The sequence below is a fragment of the Hydractinia symbiolongicarpus genome, chromosome 13, assembly GCF_029227915.1.
Source record: "Hydractinia symbiolongicarpus strain clone_291-10 chromosome 13, HSymV2.1, whole genome shotgun sequence".
Classification (NCBI taxonomy): domain Eukaryota; kingdom Metazoa; phylum Cnidaria; class Hydrozoa; order Anthoathecata; family Hydractiniidae; genus Hydractinia; species Hydractinia symbiolongicarpus.
The window spans coordinates 22,164,115-22,181,382 of record NC_079887.1 but is presented as its reverse complement, the minus strand read 5'-3'; the positions used below and the strand labels follow the sequence as shown (position 1 = coordinate 22,181,382).

The 17,268-nt window shown below is 32.6% G+C and overlaps 4 protein-coding genes across 4 annotated transcripts; 1 reads left to right on the top strand and 3 right to left on the bottom strand.

Annotated features, from left to right (window-relative positions):
* The first annotated feature begins 579 nt into the window (after nucleotides 1-579).
* LOC130623331 (required for meiotic nuclear division protein 1 homolog) lies at nucleotides 580-6,534 on the top strand. The gene is made up of 11 exons (XM_057438802.1): nucleotides 580-786; nucleotides 1,126-1,237; nucleotides 1,891-1,963; nucleotides 2,101-2,143; nucleotides 3,348-3,448; nucleotides 3,684-3,793; nucleotides 4,237-4,301; nucleotides 4,759-4,835; nucleotides 5,482-5,602; nucleotides 6,052-6,168; nucleotides 6,433-6,534. Exons 1-11 carry the CDS (start codon nucleotides 580-582, stop codon nucleotides 6,472-6,474), a joined length of 1,068 nt encoding a protein of 355 aa, XP_057294785.1. The 3' UTR covers nucleotides 6,475-6,534.
* Nucleotides 6,535-8,467: 1,933 nt separating this feature from the next.
* Nucleotides 8,468-11,798, bottom strand: LOC130623330 (2-methoxy-6-polyprenyl-1,4-benzoquinol methylase, mitochondrial-like). Its single transcript, XM_057438801.1, has 7 exons — nucleotides 11,462-11,798; nucleotides 10,899-11,048; nucleotides 10,256-10,408; nucleotides 9,821-9,927; nucleotides 9,631-9,719; nucleotides 9,016-9,127; nucleotides 8,468-8,633 (listed from the first exon to the last, which is right to left on the bottom strand). The coding sequence occupies exons 1-7, from the start codon at nucleotides 11,763-11,765 to the stop codon at nucleotides 8,532-8,534; spliced, it is 1,017 nt and encodes a 338-aa protein (XP_057294784.1). The 5' UTR covers nucleotides 11,766-11,798; the 3' UTR covers nucleotides 8,468-8,531.
* A 144-nt stretch (nucleotides 11,799-11,942) lies between these two features.
* Nucleotides 11,943-13,379, bottom strand: LOC130623342 (riboflavin kinase-like). Its single transcript, XM_057438813.1, has one exon. It carries the CDS (start codon nucleotides 13,240-13,242, stop codon nucleotides 12,763-12,765), a length of 480 nt encoding a protein of 159 aa, XP_057294796.1. The 5' UTR covers nucleotides 13,243-13,379; the 3' UTR covers nucleotides 11,943-12,762.
* Nucleotides 13,380-13,382: 3 nt separating this feature from the next.
* Nucleotides 13,383-17,229, bottom strand: LOC130623335 (dehydrogenase/reductase SDR family member 12-like). Its single transcript, XM_057438805.1, has 5 exons — nucleotides 16,775-17,229; nucleotides 16,329-16,436; nucleotides 15,679-15,942; nucleotides 14,882-15,046; nucleotides 13,383-14,215 (listed from the first exon to the last, which is right to left on the bottom strand). Exons 1-5 carry the CDS (start codon nucleotides 16,929-16,931, stop codon nucleotides 13,947-13,949), a joined length of 963 nt encoding a protein of 320 aa, XP_057294788.1. The 5' UTR covers nucleotides 16,932-17,229; the 3' UTR covers nucleotides 13,383-13,946.
* Nucleotides 17,230-17,268: the final 39 nt, after the last annotated feature.

The following is a 17,268-nucleotide window of genomic DNA, read 5'->3' as shown; positions in this document are numbered from 1 at the left end:
ATCAAGGATTATGCATTGTGGATAACTTATGTCTTTGGAATAGGAATATGAAACTAACATAAAATCAACAAAACTTTAAATGCAATATGCTTATTGTATAATGAGAAGTTCTTTGTTTTTGTTTTTATGAAAAAGTTTACGAAAATGTGTATTTTATATTGCATAATTATTATATTAGTTGCCTATATTATATTTATATGTTATTAAATCATGTCTAATTTAAAATTGAATTTGTAAGTTTGGTAATTGATGTTTATAGCTGTTGTAATATTTCTATACAAGAAAAAATTAGTTATTGTTATTGATTGTATTTGGATTGTTCACATCGGACTTCAGTGAACTTTTATAAACAGTTTAGATCTGCACTACTAGTGTAGGTTACACAGGTTATGCTTTGTTAGGGTAGGTTTTACACCTCTGCCACAAATTTGTTCAACAACCTGCTGCTATTTTTTTATTTTCTCACTGGTCATTAGCTAACAACATACTTAATTTCATTTGGTGTTAAAAATAAAAAAAATAAAAAACAAGCAGGAGTGATTCAAAACTTCATGTAAAGTTTCCGCCATTGTTGTTTTTATGAACTTTATTTTACAGGACGTAAATAAGAATATGAGGTTAATCAACATTTGTTTTTATTGTTTAAAGAATCAAAAAATATTTTTACCCAACCCTGTTTTTGCCAATCCACTCAGAAGATCATTTTCAACACACAAACCTCTTCTTACAGATATACTCAGAAGATCAAGAATTAAACAGAGCACTAATACGCAGCTTGACACAAATGTAAGTTTCAAACTTTTTTTTGTCTGACTGAAGTTTTTAATCAAGTACTCAGCTATGGGAGATCTGTATGTTAATCTTGTTCAAATAATATATGTACTAACAGGTTAAGATCTCCAAGATGGCTAGTGGGTTATGTCTTCTTATTAAATCCAACATCAAATTATCATTTTGCATGATATCTAATGACTTTTTCGAAATTACTGGAAGAAATCTTCTCAAGTTATATTTTTCCAAAATAATTGATAGCCTATAAAATGTACAATGTTAATCTTAATATATCCCTGGAAAACATTTAGAAATTATGTTGAGAGATAATACACATGTAATCTGTTTCTTTAGAATTTTAAAACGTGTACAGCTTATTGCACTGGGGAATCATACAATCTCGAAGAAATACGAAAATATTTCACTACTGTTCATGACAAATACTCCATCGGTATTTTACCTAATGGTAAACAAAGATGTTTTTGTCCCTTGTTGAGATTTTTTTTAAAACCTTACTTTTGGATCTGGTTCTCAATTAAGGATAACATATTTGTTGTTTATCGTCCAATCATTTCTAACATGAGCAAGACAGTTCTTAAATTATTTAGTTCATTGTTTGAAACTTAAAACTTAGCTTTGTGATATGGTGACCGATACCAATATTTTGAAAAGCACATTTTTTTTAAACAAAAAAATTACATGATAGTCGTAGCCAGTCTACGAGTTAATTTTAAATTATCATTAAATTGTCGAAATTTTTGATCTTCTGAGAGCACACTCACTAGTTCCACTTACGATGACTTGTCTGAATTTTTAAATGTAAAATATTTCTCCTTTTTTAAATGAATAGTCTGTGGCCCGTGGAAAAATCGGGTTCGCTCGTTTCTTTTATACCGCATTGGGTGTGTCTTGCTACTCGCGGTACTATTTTGCGTGAAAGAGAGACAGCTGTATATATAATATAGTCATGAGGCCTCTTAGTTCTTCAAGGTGCTTCTTGCATATAACATTCTTACTAGTATAAGCTGTTTTTAGTTTTTGAGCATAGTCTTCTTTTATTTTAAAAATTGTCCAAAGTTTTTATGAGAATGATTAGACTTCTGTTAATTTCTGTTTCAGATGCTTCGGATGTGTTGCACATATCAAAATCACAATATGCCGATGAACAGAAAGGAGATATCTTTTTATTTAGGTAATATTTCGTCAGATAAATTTATATTTTCAATAATGTCAAATTAATTCTTCGTTGGTTTTCAAATGTTTTGGTAACTTCAAACTTCTTTTCAAATGTGCTTTAAAATGTTGTTATTTTTATTTGTTTTTTTTCAGACGCTTGGGAGCTTTTGTATGTTGGAATATAACCGAACAAGAGGTTAGTGGGATGTCATGCATTATTTGTTTTTCGTTTCGTATTTCGCTACTGTTGTACACTGATTAAGCCACGTGGATTATTTACCAGAAATGGGGGCTTAGAAAGCTGACTCGATGAATTTCAAACTTGTAAGATTATAATTCAAATATATTTTTAATAATAACAAAACGATAAGATACTAAAAAAAATATTATTTTAAAGGGAAAAATTCAAGACAAAGTTTAATCTAAAGGGGAAACTTTTTCCTTAAAATATTCACAAGTTTGAAGCTGAAATCCTTGAAAATCCAGCCTAAAGTTAAAAAAAGAGACGAGGCAACAGGAATTATAAAAACACCAATATTTTTCGAGACTTACATTGTGTTATAATTCATTCAAGTTCGATATAATGAAAATGTGTTTAAAAGTTTGATTTTGACACCATCCTAACGGAACAAGTAAAAAAGATACAGTAACTTAGCATTGAGTCTTGCTTGTTTGTCCAGAAATTGTCAGTATGAGTGATGTAACATCCAAAAGCCTTAGTATACTGGGAGAAACTTTGTTATCACTCTCGAAATTTCTTTAAATGTACAAATAAGTTGTGTGAATCGGGTAATCGGGTGTTAAGGTAATTCATGACAACGTAAAAACATAACCAGAGTTTTTTTTTTTCCTAAATTGCGTTGCTTTTGTTGTGATTAAATCAGCGCAAAATACTGTACAAAACTAATGATTTCCTCAATTTTTTCTGACGTTTTAACACCATCAAAAATATTGATCAAAAAGATTGATAAAGAGAATGTATCATTAGTTACGAGACTATGCTCCAATTTTTGATTATTTTATAGCACATTAATCATTATTAATAGCTTCTTCAGTTCCTAATAGAACTGTTATCAATGAGGGTCCTGTGAAAGGGTCCTATTGTATTTAAAGATCCCATTTGAGCTACGGAAGGCCTGCAAGCACAACAACTGCTTCACTAGACAACCGCCCAAGATATCAATCCTATTCACATGCTAAATGTTAAACAAAAAGGACCGATTCACATTTTCACATATCCTCTAGCATGACTAGGTCGGGTTTGCACCCAAGACCTTCCGCACAGGAGGCGAACGCTCTACCATAAGGCCAGCAGTCGGTAACAGTATAGATTGCTAATTAAAAACTTACGGCTATCTTCCAGCTTTTTTTTAGTTGTAGACAGGCAAACTTATTTTTAGATAGCATGTGTTCGAGATGTTTTAAAAGAACATGAGAGAGGTTCATATGAACCATCTATCATCGAAGAAGAATATGAACAACTTAATTATATACAAGCTGAGTAAGTGAGTATGCCTTGATAACTACATCAAGTTGAGTATTCCTGTTAACTAATTATAGGGTTAACACTAAAAACTCCTTATGAAAATCCACACACTTCAATTTAACACACTTTCAAACTATCGACTTGGAACATATTACCAACCCTCTCCTTAAACACCCCCTCTTCCAGGATTTCTCTCTGTGTGTGTACTTATGTACGACTTTGGCGTATAGCTTGTTTTTTTCCTTCGCAGCGGAAAGACCTCGTTACTGAATGGTGACATATTGTTAAGTTCTGGCGAGAAGACAGACAATGAGCATGTCTTGGAAAAGTTGGCTTTTTCTAATGCTATGGCTTTATCTGGTACGTCAAGTCAGTGTTCTGTCAATCAGAGGATGGGAGTAGGGCTAGGGATTCTAACTTATTGAACTCATGGAAACTTTAGGAGGCCTGGGATAAGCAAGCAAAATATTTTTTTTATTTAATCAATTTTCCTCTATATTATTTATACATTAGAGATCGAGTACGTACCCTTAGCAGGTCTAAAATTACTGATCTCACAAAATGTCGTTATAAAATGTTTTAAAAATTCGTGCAACAGTCCTCTAATTTCGCGCATATTAAACTTAGCAAAAGGCTACTTCATGTTAACTTTAAAAAAATGCGGATTAGTACGATTATAATTGGGATGACATGTATTAATATATTTGTCGATTTTGTGTATTTATTTTTCTATATTTTATGTCCTTGCTACATGAACAGTTGTTTTAACTTGTGATCAATGTTATGATGCTTCGTTTTTGTAGTAAAACTGGATATGTGGGAGTTAGCGCTCGAAAAGTTTTCTGTTTCATTAAGATATATTCCTGAGGTAACTTTATTTTTTTCGTTGCATTTTGTGCCATCGAGGGCCAATTCATAAAAAGAGCAAAAACTATCTTCAACATTTGTAAACCTATGCAAGTCTTCTATATTTTTCGAGGGAAGATTTTCCCGTTGACATAATTAGAAATAAACAAAACAAAAAATTTCTTTTTACGATTTTGAGCGTGAGAGGAAAAACTTTTTTTGGCAATCCGAAAATTAAGATATTTAAATTTGGGGAGATAAAATTTCGCAGTTTTTACTTCTCGGAATCTATTTTGACATTGAAGAGCCTGTATTCAGTTGCAAAAAAAGAATTAACAGGGCCATGTTTGAACGACATAGGAAATAACAGAAAACAGTTTTCGTAAACTAACAATACTGCGTCAACACAACTGACGTCCATTAAATGCCGTACTAACGTAAAAAGGGTCCAATAAGTTCAATCTATTTTGTTTAAATAGATTTTAAAACGTGGATATAAAGTGGCTATGACGAGACGCGAAGTTCTACAGAAGATTGGAGAGCTGTTGACGTTGAGGTAATAAAATAACTCGTTTTATGTAATTTTTCATTGTACACGACAGCAAATTATTCCACGTTGTGAATAAATAAAATGTAATGACAGAGTGACGAAATAAACAGTTTTCGCCAGTTTATCACTTCCGTCTGTTCGAAATATCTATATTTTGTCTGTCTATCTGCCTGTCTGTCTGCCTGTCTGCCTGTCTGTCTGAATTAACCAATATGTGTTGTAATTACTCATGTTCAAAATACAAATGTATTATTTTTTTTTAAATAAACATTTTGAGCTTGATCATGCGATTTTCATAAGCATATTCCAATAAATCTTTTTGTTATTTGGAATTTTAATTACTTATAAAAAAACATGTGATTTCTCTATTCGGTTATTAAAAAGCAGATAAACCTAGCTTTAACGCGAAAAGTAATTCTTGCGAAATATAGAAATTCTCGCGAAATGTAAAAATTCTCGCCAATCGCAAAATTCCAATTTTTCAACTTTTCGTAAATTTTAAGCCGCGCAAAACCTCCTTAAGACTATTTACAACATCAGTGCTAAAATAATCACTGGTGAACCCTCTAGCCTTGGTTTGCGTTAAATATGCAGAATGTACAGAATGAACATTATCACGGGACGTCTTGTGATGACATACAAATATTTTTAGACACCAAATCAATTTATATTCAGATGTTCTTGCTGTTCCGGATTTTTATTGGGATAGAGAAGATTTAGAAATGTTATATCTCAAGACATGCACTTACTTAGAAATTTCGAAAAGAACTAAGGTATGATTTATTTTCGTACGTATGACCATGCTCGTATTTCTTTATCAGTCAAGAAAATTTTGTGCAACGTGTATAATAATGTTTTTTTTTTGTATATTCAACGATTTTGAGTAACGATTTCTCCCGAAACGATTCTTTACTATCATCGTATCTTTGTAATTGTGGACAAAGTGCTTCTGAAAGGAAAACAGCGCAACAATAGAAAGCGAAATTTATACCTTTGGATCGTCGTGGAATCGCCGACAATTAGTTGCAATTCCCATGTAAAATACAATTCAGCCATTACATTTAATCAACACGATATATTTTTTACTTATTTTCGCAATTTTACAAGTCCGATTCGCAAGTTTTACATCGGCTATCATTTCTTCCACAATTAGTAGTACGTTTGTGAAAGCCATTTGGAATTTACTGATTTTAGTAACGAAATCTATGTGAAATATTTTTAGGTGATGAATGAAAAACTGAATTTATGCACCGAGTTAGTTGAAATGTTGCGTAGTCACTTGAACGATGAACATTCACATCGTTTAGAATGGATGATTATCGTGCTAATTGCTATCGAGGTAAGAACACGTGGTCTTTTATAGCACTCCTCCCCCGGTGCAGAAAATATACGGACACACGACGTGCAGTAATTTTTGCACTACTGGGTAAAATATTTATGGATAATTATCAGCAAATATTTTTATATCTCTCCCAACCACGCACATCTTGAAAACTGCCAACTGATTGTCTGAATCGGGAGTTGTTACGAAGGTTTTCGGTATGACTTTTGAAAATCTACGCACAAGTTGGTTTTTAACTTTTATATCGATTTATTCGTTTAGATCTTATTTGAGGTCATTCGACTTGGCGAGAAGTACTTATAGATTGTCAACTTCAAAAGAAATTTTTTGTATTTTTTTTTATGTATTATTTAAAAAAATTAAGTATTTGTGCCTAATTTTAACTTCACCTAAGATATTTTTACCCCTCACATAACGTGTTCTTAAAAAAAAAATTCAATCCTCCTTAAATAATGGCGAAAAACCTCTTTTAAATATCCTTACTTTTGTCCCCTATTTCGAGAAGGCCCTGGTAAAATACGGTATGAATAACTTAAACGGAGAATTCCATTAAAAAATTAATAATTTAAAAAGTAGAAGGCTGTAGTATAAGACAGCCGTGAAGGAACCTCCATTTAAAAATAATATGTCGGAATCTTTTTATATTTATTGATCAGGATAAAATAGCCATCTTCACACTCATCTCAAAAGATCCTGATAATCATTTAACCCTTCCAGTCCCGTGAAGTCTTGCGTTTTTGAAAAAGTATAAATAGGGGGGGGGGGGTCCTAATAAAAAGGAGGGGGTGGATAGATTAAAAATGTATTTGTTTTTCGTAAATTTTACCTCCAGCATGCAGATATATTAAAAATATAACACACAGTTAAAATGTAAAAACAAAACAGTAAAACATGTTTAATATCATGTTTCATTACATGACTCCCTATACCGATTTAATGTACTGTATATGCAGTTCCTTCGATGTGTGGGGGAGCGTTTATTTGGCACTCGAGAGTACAAGGTTTTAGTTTTGTAAATGACGAAGTAAATCTTTCGTATGATTGTTTTTCCTTGATCACAATAAGTCTAAATAATTCCCATTTGAAAGGTAGACAACGTGGTTATAAACAGGAATGGTTACTGAATTGTGTTTTTTTTTAGTAAATTGGTGTCCGCTATATTATTCGTAGTATACTTAACTTCCAGGACAATAGAAATCACGCAAGGATTCATGTAGATAGAACACACATTAACCGCGCTGTATCTGACGTAGGCACTCTCGTCCCTAGTTTTTAAGGTAGAGACGAGAATGTGATTTGTGGCCGAAAGAACATTTGTACATTCTCAAGAACATGGACCACAGAAGCGAACAAGCAGAGGCCTGCAAATATCAAATTATATTTTTCAGGTAACCTAAGATTTGCTTGTCAAAAATTGTAACTTTAAGAACATTTCCGAAACAAACATTAAAAAAATATATTTGCGGTACCAAACACATTTCAGAATTAAATAAAATTCAGAACCATTTAAGGAATTCCAGCTCCCCTGATCCACCCTGTTGTTCCGAATTTGTCACAATTTACCTATTTATGTTCAGACCGGACTTGAGTTTTTGGTGAAATCTAATTTATTAAAGAGTGATACTTTTTCTGACGTCAGCAAGTTTCTTTTGATCACATTTCTGATCTTCCCGGGTCGTGCAGCGGATGGTTACATAATGCGGGCATTGCGAAAGATGCAGCTGGCGCATTTTCGATGTTGGTTACTCGACCTACACTTTTACCATAGTAAAACTTTTGCAGCTTGTGATGCTGTTTTTCCTTCAAGAAAGAACTTAAAAACGGACTAAAACGGACCCTACATATTATGTCCAGGGTTGTAGGTCTTAAAGGGAATCGGAGGTATAAAATGATGTTGGACTTATATTATAGAGCTTAAAAAGCTAGCTAACAAGTCTTTTTAATTTTGTTTAAAAAGCTCTTTTCGTTCTCAAGATATTCACATTTAAAGAATTTCAGATTTAATTATGATGCATGAATTATGATGTCATATTTCAGTAATAGCAACTTTGGACATTTTCTTTCATCAGTAATTTTAGACCTGTTAAGGGATGTGCATTCAAACTTTATCAAGGCATAGATATTATAAAGGTTAATTGATTAACATAATTTTTTTGCCAAAATGACACTTGTTTGCTCGTCCCAGGCCTCTTAATTTTTTGCTGACGAACTCGTAACTGGGATCTGCATGTCGGTTTACAATCAAATTTTGTGAGTAAACATATAGGGCTTATACAATCTTATCAAAGAGCAAAGATAATAAAAATTTAAATTTAATATGAAATTGAAAACAATACAAAACTATTTTATGTCACAGAAGGTCATATTTTGAAACCATCATGTATGCAGACTACACCAAAGGTCATATCTTCAACCATCACGTTACTAAAACCAGCGTCGTATATCATATCAGCAAAGGCTTTCTAAAAGAAAGAACAGAATATTCGGTGTACTTTTTCAGTCCATCAACTTTCTTAAACTTAAACAAGTTTTGCGCAGAAAGTTTTTTTAGCGTTTTTGCAAAATTATTCGTGCGCAAAATCGCAAAAATGTCTTTAAAATCTTGGGTTTTTTTAGTGACATGCCTCATAGTAATAGACACGGGCCTAAATAAATACACGAACAGTTGTGTTGCGAAAAAATGGTGCCAAAATAAAAGAGATAAAAAACCACGGACCTCGATAATATTAGACGAAACCCTAATGGACCTTGATAATATTAGATGAAACCCAATAAATTATGAGGTGGTAAGGTTGCACTAGCATTTACGATCGTATTAACAACAAAAAGGTCGTGAGAACTAACCTTATCAGGGAACTGTCTGATGCTTTCAACTAAGTATTGATATGAATCCCAATCGTTTGCAAACACTTGACCAAGCACTGGGATCACTTGGAAGGAATATGAATCGTAGAAACTAAGAAAAATAAAATTTTGAAGAAGAATGAAAAAACTGAATAATTATAAAACTACCTGTCAATATGCCTATACTATCAATTTTTTTGCCCTTCCACCTTGTTGCTGGTAGCAACTTGCTTTTTGGCACTCAATTTTCTCAGGATTTTACACATCTCAATTTTAGTGTTAACTGTCTTAAAGACACAGAAACACTAGCAAATTAACACATGACATTGTTTCACAGTCAAAGCTTCGTCTCAGAATGCCCTTCTTCTGACTTATCAGTTTCACGGTTCCAGAGCATCAGAAACATTTAAATTAATTTCAGTGAATTTGCTAAAAAAACTGCAAAGCCTATAACAGTAATACAATTGGTTGTTAGCCGGTAAAACAATCCACAGGTATTTTCTGGCCGTCATACATATTTTGTGTGTATCTTCAGCAAGAAGCTGCAATTTGGCAGTCATTATGAACAAAATACTAAACAAGAGACAAAAACAACCTTAAAAAAAGATTTTTCACCTGCTTATTAAAGGATTCTGAACTGTTGAAAACTCTAAACAACTGAAACGACCACCAACTTTTAAAACGCGAAACGCTTCGTCTAAAACCTAAGTAATGAAAAATACTCCAGTTAGCTTGACTTTAAGATAACTTCTTCTCACAGCAATGTTGCATTGATCCTTACTCTCGTAAATAAACCTATATATACCTTGTCTATGTGCGTGGTGTTTCTTATTCCGAATGAAATTGTATAAAGATCTAATGATTCATCTTCGAAAGGTAAATTTTCAGCATCTGCTTGCTTCCACTGAAAAGCTAAAAATGGATAAAAACGTGCGCTTTCATGAAAAGTACAAGTTGTCATAAATTGTTTAGACTAACACCTTTTGGGTATAGATCAAAACAATGTAGAAATAGGTGTTGTGACAAAAGCTGCTAAGGATAACTAACTTTTCAGACAAACGTTCTGGACTTCTAAGAATCCTTACCGATATCTTTTCAGGGTTTAGAGGGGTTTCAACCTGAGTGATGGGAGCTACATATGTGATTACTTTTACTTATAGGATTAATATAAAAAATCTTCAACCAGATAACTACCTGAAGGCTATCAATTTTTATGAGAGTTTCTCATGCAAAATGGTACCTTTTTCTATCCCTAGTTTCTCTGCACGTTGCTTTCCAACATCTAACATAGCTTGGTTGATGTCACTAATAATAATTTCAGTGTTGGTGTCTTCGAAGTTTGTTGACGGTGAGGAATGTATGATGTTATCCAACATTTTGAAGGCTATATCTCCTAAAAAGAGAAATACCATTTCGCGAAGATTAATTTTTGCAGATCAATCATGTTGAGCATTTCGCAAATCAACCATTTTGAGGTTTTTTGGGAAGAGATTAATTTAACGAGTTTACGTTTCAGGTATATTTATTGAGACAAGGTAGCCTTTGATTGAACTTACTTATATCAACAGAGGCTGACTTTTATTTTTATCAACTAAAAAACAGAAAATTTATCGAAAAACACAGGAGAATAATTAAAAAAAAAAAAAAAATTCGAGACAAATAATTTTAGCGAATGTAACTTCGCAAAGATTTATTCTCGGAAAATGTTTTTTTCTTTTGCAGGTACACAAATTCTCGCAAATACGGTAAAATTCGCAAAAATCACGAAAATAAAACTATTTAGGTAATTACAAGAAATAAGGATATTAGTAAACTCACATTAATTCGGGGTTTGTTTGTTTGAAAAATTATTAGTGAATGAATGATATAATGACGTAACGAACCTGTCCCTCCAGCCATGTCTAATATTTTCAAGCCATGTTTCAATTTCAGTTGATGAACGAAATGATTTTTCCACAACCGATGTGTACCAACACTCATTAAATCGTTCATCAGATCATAAGATGTCGCAACATTCTCGAACACGTCGTAAACTACGAAAGAAAAAGGGCCGTAACAATTATTATAGTTTTTCGATAAATAAACGTCATCTTTTAACAACCACATATTCATACAGATATTGTTTCTGGTTTCTGCTAAAATATTAGATTAAATCAGTCTGTATTGTGATTGAATCAGTCTGTATATTTTCCCTGACGCTTTTTCATTTAGGGAACCTGGAGAAAATACGCAAATCAGATTTATCACCCCTGTGCTAAAATACAAGTTGACGTAGGTCCTATTCATTGTGCACAAGTTTTCCCACTGATTTTCTGGAAATTTTGCCAAATTTTCATGTTTTTATAGGCAATGTGAATTCCTTGACTTTTTCATGATTTCCCTGGTCTGGCATACATCATGTTGTTGCAACAGATGGAAGCAGTCACTTATTCGTGGTCACACTTACCTTTATTTACTTTCTGTTTTTCTTTCACCTTTTCATAACCAAAATGTGTCCATTCTTCCACACTTTCACTAGCATTTTGACTGTACCCTCTTTTGTAAGTACTTGTTATGACACGTGGGAAATCACGTGATAAAGGAGTGAAAGTTCGAATGTTTCTACTGTGCGAATTACTGTGTTGTCTTCGGTTGCAATGGCAGAGACCTCCAATATTTTGGGGAAATTTATTTTGAACGTTACTTCTGGATCCTAGGTGATTAAGCCATGGTATTGATTTTTTTAAGACTCGAAAAGGAGAGTGTGACATTTTTGTACCTAAAAAATGAAAAAAAAGTTTAAAAATATGGAAAGATTTCGCTAGATGTTTCGCAGATATTTCACACAGAGATGCTGATACAAGATACAACATTGAGACGTCACAAGACGAGAAAAATCTTTCTAAGTGGTTTTAAATTCTATCACTAAATTTGTATAACATACATCGTGCAATAGCAGTTTGAATCTTATATTAGATCAAAAAGTTAAGAGAAACAAAACCATTTGTCAGTAAATTTGAACTAAAAAAATTTTATATTAGTATATATAGCGTAATTACATTTCTTGTTCAAATCATAACCTATTCACTGTAAATATAAGATTAAAAGGATGCTCAATCGAGGTGAGCGCTTATTAAATATTTTTCATCATAAGAAATGTTCATCCGAGATTTGAGAGGGGCACTCTACTATTTATTAGAGTTATCGAGATCGAGAAATGTTAAAAGATTGAACATGCTTAATCAATGAGGCGCTAAATCAATGAGGCGCTAAATCAATGAGGCGCTAAATCAAGAATTTCTTTTATTGTGGCGAGTTAAAAGTATAAAATAATAAAAAATAAAACTGATATCATAAAATATTAATAGAAACATCTTTAATTATAAATTATATTAAAATTATCAATTTTTTTGGTCCATTCACATTCTCAGGTTGTACATATAAACTAGTGATTAGAATATTTGTTATGTTTTAAAGAGAATAACAGAACGTAACAGACAAGTTATATGTGACGTATATGCACGCGCATCAAGCTAAGCAAAAAAAAGAAAGAAAATTTTTTCAGGAATACAAGCCCTTAAGAGAACTTAATTGTTTTTCCTTTTTTAAAGCTTTTTTAAAGTTTTTTTTAGAATTGAATTATTTTATTGTTGCGGTCAGTTGTTTAAAACTTTCTCCCTGTAGACATGCGCGCACGGTATTGTTTTTGGCGCGAAATCAAAACGATACGTTACACCACAACTCGTCTATAGCTGAACACAAAATCAGCTATTTGTCGGCGGTGAGGAATAAGTTTTGTTTTAATTCTTTATGTTCAGCTTTTTCTAAAGCTTCGTCAGCAACTTTAATATCGTTTTGAATAGCTTTAATAAGTTCATCAAGAGAGTTGAAATTCTCCTCTGGTCTTATGTAACCAGTCATTGTGATACGTAACGTTGAACCGTAAAAATCATCTGCGAAGGAGTGTAAAATATGAGTTTCCATGGATTTCTTTTCGTTTTTATAATATGGATTCCAGCCTACACTTAACACCATTTTGAAAATGTCACCATTATTAACACGTGACCAACCATAATAAACACCAGTGGCTATATCATCTGGTAAATTGTTAACCACTTCTTCTGGATAATTCGCTGTGGGTATTCCAAGTTCTTTGCTGCCACGCCCAAACCCCTTCACAACTAATCCTTCAGCAAAATGTGGGTTGGATAGCAACCTTTTGTTCAGCGTTGCAAACTTTGAACTCATTTTTGGTCACTGCTAAATATAAAACAATCTTTAATATAGAAAGCCCACGTGTAAACACATCTTAACAATCTCGACTTTTAACGAATTAATAAAGTTTGCGCGAAAAATAACTATAAAAATATTTTCGACAGGGAGAAGCATTTTTCTATTTCTATAAATTTTTTTAATCAGTTTTTAAATTTTTGTTACAAATTCTATTTATATAACACAGAACCAGCCTTTTTTTATAATTTTAATTTAATAAACGATCCTCTAACAATATATTTGACTGAAACAAAACACAATTAAGTATCCACAAAAATAATTTTACACAATCTAATTCTAAATTTTCATTAGCATATAAAACATAACAGAACAGTAAACAGTTTGAGAGGTGCAAAATGTTTATAAAGTACGACCGTACTACCTTATTTCCAAAAACTTCTATATTACTCAACCTCACAACGAAGAGATTTGTTAATACTTAAACCATCAAAACAGACGAACGTATAGAATGATTAATTATGGAAACCTATTTAAGGTGCAATGATACAAAAAGCAGAACAAAATCTAAACAAAAGAGGTAAAACTGGTAATAACGACATTTTTTCTGCCTTTCTTTTGTAAAAATATACATTCTTTACAGTCTGTGGAGTCAGTCACAAGATTCGAGGACTGTTTTAGTCGCAGAAGACATCTTTGTTGAAATATAAAATATAGATTCGTCACTGTGTATATTTTGACGAGATTTCTTCCAATTTCTTCACAAACAAGTCTTCTTCTTCCGTTGAAGATTTAGTCCATGCTAACGGTAAATGTTTTTTTACACTCTTTCGATCTTGATAAAACCCTCCTCCAGGGAGCTTCCTGGCTGTTTCTGACACACACAACCAAATAAGGGTATCAGCGCCTTGGTACGGTGTACGCAACCTGTCTCCCATTCTGCGATGGAAATCTGGTAATGACAGTCGCACTGCAGGAGTGTCTGCCCATCCTATGAAAGACACACAGTACTTTAAAACGTCATGCGTCATTAATCTTGCATTTTTAGAGCAGTTTAAACATAAAAATGACATTAAAGCACGAAGGTCAAAAATTGGATTTTGTTGATCAGATATATTTATTGAAGCAACATCCACGACGAAGATTTGTAGTATGTACATCATCATATTAATTTTGGTTATATAGCAAAGAAATAAAAAAAGGTCAGGGTACCCACCATAATTTTATCTCTTATTTGTAGGAGATTGTAGTTAAATTTTCCGTTCATTTGTATGAGATTACGTGATCAAATTGATAAAAAAGTAACAGAAAAGTAGGAGAGTTTAAAAGTTGCTAATTTTGTAATAATATTGTATATTATTACCATAACAGGTCCTGCTTCACAAAATAGGATTATTAAAACTCAGGACGAAAACCAATCATGTCCCAAAAATTACAAAAACAAATAAGGTAACAATATGTTTATTTGATGGTCTGAAGAAATGTTAAAAACAAAATTTTGGTTGAATGAAAATCTAAAAAAGCAGGAGTTTGTATTAGAAATTATATATTTTAGGTAGCTTTGTAAGTGATTGTAGGAGATTATAGGAGATTTGTCATTTTGAATGAGATTGTATGCTTTTGTATGAGGGTGGGCATCGAGTTAAGAGTATCTCACCTGGATGCATTGTTGTGAATTGTATTTGTGGGTGTTGTTTCGTCCAATGATCAGTCATCACAACCTGTTGACGTTTGTTGAGAGAATAAGCAACAGCTCCATCGAAGGGATTCATCTCTTCTAATTGTAGGTCGTCCAACTTAAGTTTCACTAACAACATACCACCTGTGAAGGAAAGAAACATTTTTTTAGCTGCACATCATTTTTTTTTTGTATTTCCTAAATTTCCTAAACTTTTAATTTTTGTTTTCAAAAACGTTCTGCAAAGGCCTAAACGATTCACGATATACAAGGTTTCAAAAATCCCTTGAAAAAGTGTGAAATAAGAAAAATCACTCACTTATTATATTTTTTTATTAGCTTATACATTATGGACGCACTATCTCTCGCTTTAGGTGAAAGGTTATTCTACAATCCCTCACAAAAAATTTTCTGGCCACTTTACAAGGTTAGTAGGAAAGTATTAACTCTCAAACCCTGTCTAAATATTTTTGTGGGGTATTAAAAGTTTTTCACAGTACTCTTTATTCGAAACTTGTCAACAGTTGCTTAAAATTTTGAAAAATTTTCAGTTTAATACAGTTAATGATGAAATGTGTAGGTCTGTCCTTATATGGGAAAGCTGTATCGGGTCTGTCCCAATTCCATGAATGAAGAGGCTGTTTCAAAGAAAAAGGTTGAAATTTTCTTTCATTGGCCATATTATACTGCTAAAGGTGTCTTATAGCAGTTAGAATTTAGAAGCAACCACATTTAGGCATAACAACAACAATAACAACAACAAAAACAACAAACACCTGAAGTGACAGTTATAACCTGGGGCGAGTCAAATTTTTTAATGTGATCAATTAATGATGACGTCAGCACATATGTTCCCAATGTGTTAGTAGCAAAGTTCTTTTCTAAACCATCTTCAGTCAAAACTCTTGTGTTCTCCATACAACCAGCATTGTTTATAATAACATGCAGTGGTTTCGATGTCTCAACAAACTGCTTTGCAAATAAATAGACCTTCTGCGGTTCAGACATGTCCAAGATGTGAAGATGAACATCGTCGTTTCCTAATATGTTAAAAAATTATAAAACGTACTGATATTACGAACTATACACAAGCCAATTTGTAATGCTAATTTTTCACACAAGTTCTTCTTAGTTCTTCTTTTAAAGCCTGTTACTCCTGTTGTTATTCATAACAATTTTCTTCGTTTACGTGTATGCAAATCACTTTTCTAAATCAACCTTCTCAATGACTTTTTTCTTAATCATGACTTAAAATATCTAGAAAATAACAGGCACAAAACAGCTTAGTTAGCCAGCCGTAGGACTCCGTTTCAGGTAAATTCTGTAACCTGTGAAATTTTTCTCAGATTGCCTGAAGAAATAAAGGCCTGATGATTAGAGAGACTTCAAAAGAAAACATTTAAACAATAACAGTAGGACTGCTTACCAGAATGTGTTTTGATTTCATCTTGAGCTTCTTTACCTTTTACTTCATTTCGACAAACCATATGAATAGTACCTCCTCGTTTTGCAATCTCCATTGCAGTTTCTTTACCTAAGTGTAAAAAGGTCTTTCACAAATCAAACAAGAATGAGTAGTATTATTACTGCATCTCATCTTTTCTTCGGTGCTGTTATTGATAAAAGTCCTACAAAGGGCATCATATTGCATTTAATTTTTTTTCTTGAGGCAAGAAAACAATGCAAGGACAAAAAACTTCATCAATCCTATTACAAGGCTAAGTCTAGAGCATGTTGACACACCTTTTTCACACCTTCATAGTTTCGGCCAAAACTATACATTAGAAGGCCATGCAGCATATTAGGTTTGGTTTAAGCTTGTACCAAACAAATAAACTTTGAAACACTTAAATGAAGTTAAGTAATATTTACCTATGCCACTGTTAGCACCAGTAATTAGATAAGACCTTCCATTAACAGAGATACCATCAAGAGATTCGAAATTTTTTGATGCGACATCGTATCCAGCTTTTGTGAACTCACGAATACCTTTCACAAACCAAACTCCATAACGATATGCAGTACTCATGTTTTAGTGTTTTCTGATCAAAATGATCAACAATTTTATAAAGCCTTTTTCAGAAAGGTTTTTATGTATATATGAAGCAAGATATGGAGTATATTATTTAGCTGTGCTTAACTTTTTAAAAGTTTAGTTTCTCACGTGGGCTACCTAAAGCACACCTAAATTAATTTTTTTACACAACCTAACACTTTACTTTTGGCACAGCCTGAAAATAGCATGACTTTAGCAGATAGTAAATTAGGAAGGTACAAATATTTATTCATTTTTAACCACCCTGTCAATATGTAATCGTGAATAGATTTTCTTTTGTGGACTCAACTTTCATCATAGCATGTTAATT